General features: G+C 29.1%; 1 protein-coding gene across 2 annotated transcripts; it reads right to left on the reverse strand.

The window, feature by feature from the left end:
* Positions 1–853: 853 nt before the first annotated feature.
* Positions 854–2,529, reverse strand: LOC131060679 (uncharacterized). Of its 2 annotated transcripts, none has more exons than XM_057994001.2 (2): positions 2,349–2,529; positions 854–1,762 (listed from the first exon to the last, which is right to left on the reverse strand). In XM_057994001.2, the coding sequence occupies exon 2, from the start codon at positions 1,716–1,718 to the stop codon at positions 1,086–1,088; it is 633 nt and encodes a 210-aa protein (XP_057849984.2). In that variant the 5' UTR covers positions 1,719–1,762; positions 2,349–2,529; the 3' UTR covers positions 854–1,085. The 2 variants fall into 2 exon arrangements, with proteins under 2 accessions (XP_057849984.2, XP_057849983.2); XM_057994000.2 differs by having other exon boundaries at positions 854–1,765; positions 2,349–2,527.
* Between the last annotated feature and the right edge of the window lie 682 nt (positions 2,530–3,211).

The raw sequence follows: 3,211 nt of genomic DNA on the forward strand, positions 1-3,211 counted from the left end.
TGTCTCCTCCTTGTGCCTTCACGTGGGTCTATTTCATCATAGTTTGAGAGGATGTGTCCATCAACTATGGGATTCAACCTCATTTTACACCTAACAAAATGTCATTTACATTATACCAATCATCAATACTACCTTAATGACATGATAGAAAATTGTTTGTCCATGCCATGCAAGCTCTCTCTCTCTCTCTCTACCTACACACCAATGGTTGTCCTTTTCTTTGTTTCAAAAGCCAATAATTTACTTTATTTTATTGTTTAATTCTTCTCCTATTGCTTGACAATTTAAGATAAGTTTATTAAAAAAAAGATGGAAGATGTTCATTTGATTAAATTGACAATTGATCTTAAGTGTATTTTAAAAAAAAATTTGTAGTGTCCTAGAGGTGAACATTACAAAAGACTAAAAAAATATAATATCAAAAACATGATTCACTAATGCCAAAGCTACAATATTTGTTTGTGTTAGTGAAAGTGAAGGAGGACAATGTAAATATTGGAATATTATTGAAAACAAAAAAAAAAAAAATTAATGTAGGTTTTTTGGTATATTGTCTAAATTTAAAGATCCATGTTGCAATAAAAGAAAATATTGAAGCAATAATATTTGTTAAGTTTTATGTGTTTTACAAGATGATTATATGAAGAAAAATGTAATTGAAGTTCAAAATTATTTATAAACAATCAAATGTAGCACAAAATTATTTTTGAACAAAAATAAATATTAGTATTATAAATTTTTTATGAAGGAATAGATTGAGAAACTAGAAATTAGAGAATCTAGAGACTTTTTTATTTTTCTCTACCTTTCTTAGTTACTCCAAGTCAATTATAATGAGTCTTTATTATTAAAATAAAGAAAGATTCCAAATTATCATTTCTCATAATTGAACAATTACATGGTAACAATCTTCAACTTAATAAATTTAAAGAAAAATACACTTGATATAGTCATGTTACAACAAATTGAATGTTAATATAAGAACTTGTAGTTTACTAAGTTGGAAAGGACCCAACACCAGTTCAAAAAAAAAAATATGAAATAAATTTTTTTAGGAAATCAGAATTTTGAAAGCAGCGAACCCTTTAGAAAGGCCTTATATAAAAACCACCATTAGGATAGAAAGGCCTTATATAAAAACCACCATAAGGATATAAGGAGTAGTTTGGTCTGCGACGGAAAAACAAATCAACAGGATGAGTGGTATTGTTGTTGTTGTGCATATCAGTGGGCTGTGTGGGCCATGGATATGTGAATGGGTTCCTCCCTAGTGAAACGAGATATTGTTCTTGGTAATACTCCTGCCCTCTCTGCGCCATGGGCACATCTCTGCCTTCCTTCCTCTCAACGAAAATAGCATCCAGAGGCCGAGGACGGGGACTAGTGGCAGTGGCAGTGGCAGTGGCAGTGGCAGGATTCGAACACAAGACCACAAAAATGTCAGAATTTTTTTGTGCCTGAATGTAGGGATGACGCATGTCGTGAAAGTATATGAAAACATCCCTGAATGCTCTTAACATCTTCTTTGGAATTACTCCCAATCTGTAAGGTTGGGATATGTTAACCCATTCCATTGTCCTGCATAACTCCTCATCATTCTGATTTTGAACCTGTGCATTGTGAAGCTCCTCAATATAGCACCAAAACTCGTCCTTGGAAACAAGGATTTCCTTATCTTCCAGCAATTCAAGAGGCCAAATAACATACTTGAACCCCATCTTCCCTTCTATTACAACACAGAGTCTTGTCTTGCTTATTTACGCTGCTGCACACAGTTGTACGAGACTAAATTAACCATCACGTTTATATAAATATTATTATGTCTAGGGCATCTACAATGACATACAAATATTAGTAAACAAAAAATTGATTTTGAATAAATTTGACTTAAATTTGACTTAGATGATAGTAAATGTATGCATGATTGAATCAACATTATACCTATAATAAAAAATATACATCATGGATTGTTTACGATGATGGAATAATAGGTAGAAAGAATTTTTTTTTTGAAACTTCCAAGCAAAAGCAAATGCAAATCGTTTGCAATCATAATTTCGCAAAAATAGAATCAAAATGCAAGAATACCTAAAATATAAACCCTATATTGGAAGATCTGTCACAGATTTCAAATACCCTAAAATACGAGTCAAGAAAAATTCTTGTTTGCGTAAAATATCGATTGGAGAAAGCACAAAATCACTGTAAAAACTTGAAAGATCTCAAACATTACAAGAAAAAATTAATCATGGATACAATCTACTGGATAAATTTCCTCATAAATAAAAATCTGATCTCAAACATTACAAAGAATAGGCTTATATGATCTAATTTTCTCATAATCTTACCTGATCCAACGCTGAGATTGAGATCGTCCACGCTTCGCTTTCACTCTTCTAAATCTGAAATCTGAAATCTGAAATCTGAAATCCGAAATCCGAAATCCGAAATCCGAAATCTGAAATATTTCCTTTCGTTTGCTTACACCATAAATCTGAAGGGTCTCCCTTAAATTAACTCCATCTAGGGCGTTTTGCATGCAAAAGGAATAGCCAAACCTAATCTGTAACTCAAGTTTTAATAAAAGCTTTTAAAGATTAAATTGGAACTCTCTCTTCATTTTTTCAGTGAACAAGAGCTAACTAAAAGATTTTAAAATGCAAAGTAATAAATAAATCATAATTAAATTAAATTAATCTATAGAATAGGTATAAAATCAATTTTAATCATTCAAATATCCAAATTAAGAAACCAGGTTGTCACAGTTGTATTATAAAATAATTTATAATAATTCTAACATTTAAATTGTTAGTTTTTATTATATTTAAATTAGGACTTTTGGAGCAAATCAAACTGAAGCCAACTCCACTAGCTTAGATATGTCAGAAATATCAAATAAAATAATGCAAATACTTATTATTCATAAATAATAATAAAAAGTTTGTTAGAAATGAGTTTAAAGTGAATTGCTTAAATAGAATCTTTAAAAAAAAACTTAAAATATACTTATTAAATAACAACAACATTTATTAAATATTATCAAAATTAAAAAATTTAAATTAGAAAATATTTTATTAATTTTTTCAAATTTATCATACAATTTTTTTATTAAATAAAAAATTAAAAGTAAAAGTAATAGTAAAACTAATTGTAATTATGAGAGTGTCAATTTTAATCATAAGGGATTTTATTAATGGATAATTTATTTAAA

Source organism: Cryptomeria japonica, chromosome 10, assembly GCF_030272615.1.
Source record: "Cryptomeria japonica chromosome 10, Sugi_1.0, whole genome shotgun sequence".
NCBI classification, from domain to species: Eukaryota; Viridiplantae; Streptophyta; class Pinopsida; order Cupressales; family Cupressaceae; genus Cryptomeria; species Cryptomeria japonica.

Excerpts from the sequence above, each read along its gene's own strand:
- LOC131060679 (XM_057994001.2), bottom strand. The coding sequence starts at position 1,718 with ATGGGGTTCAAGTATGTTATTTGGCCTCTTGAATTGCTGGAAGATAAG.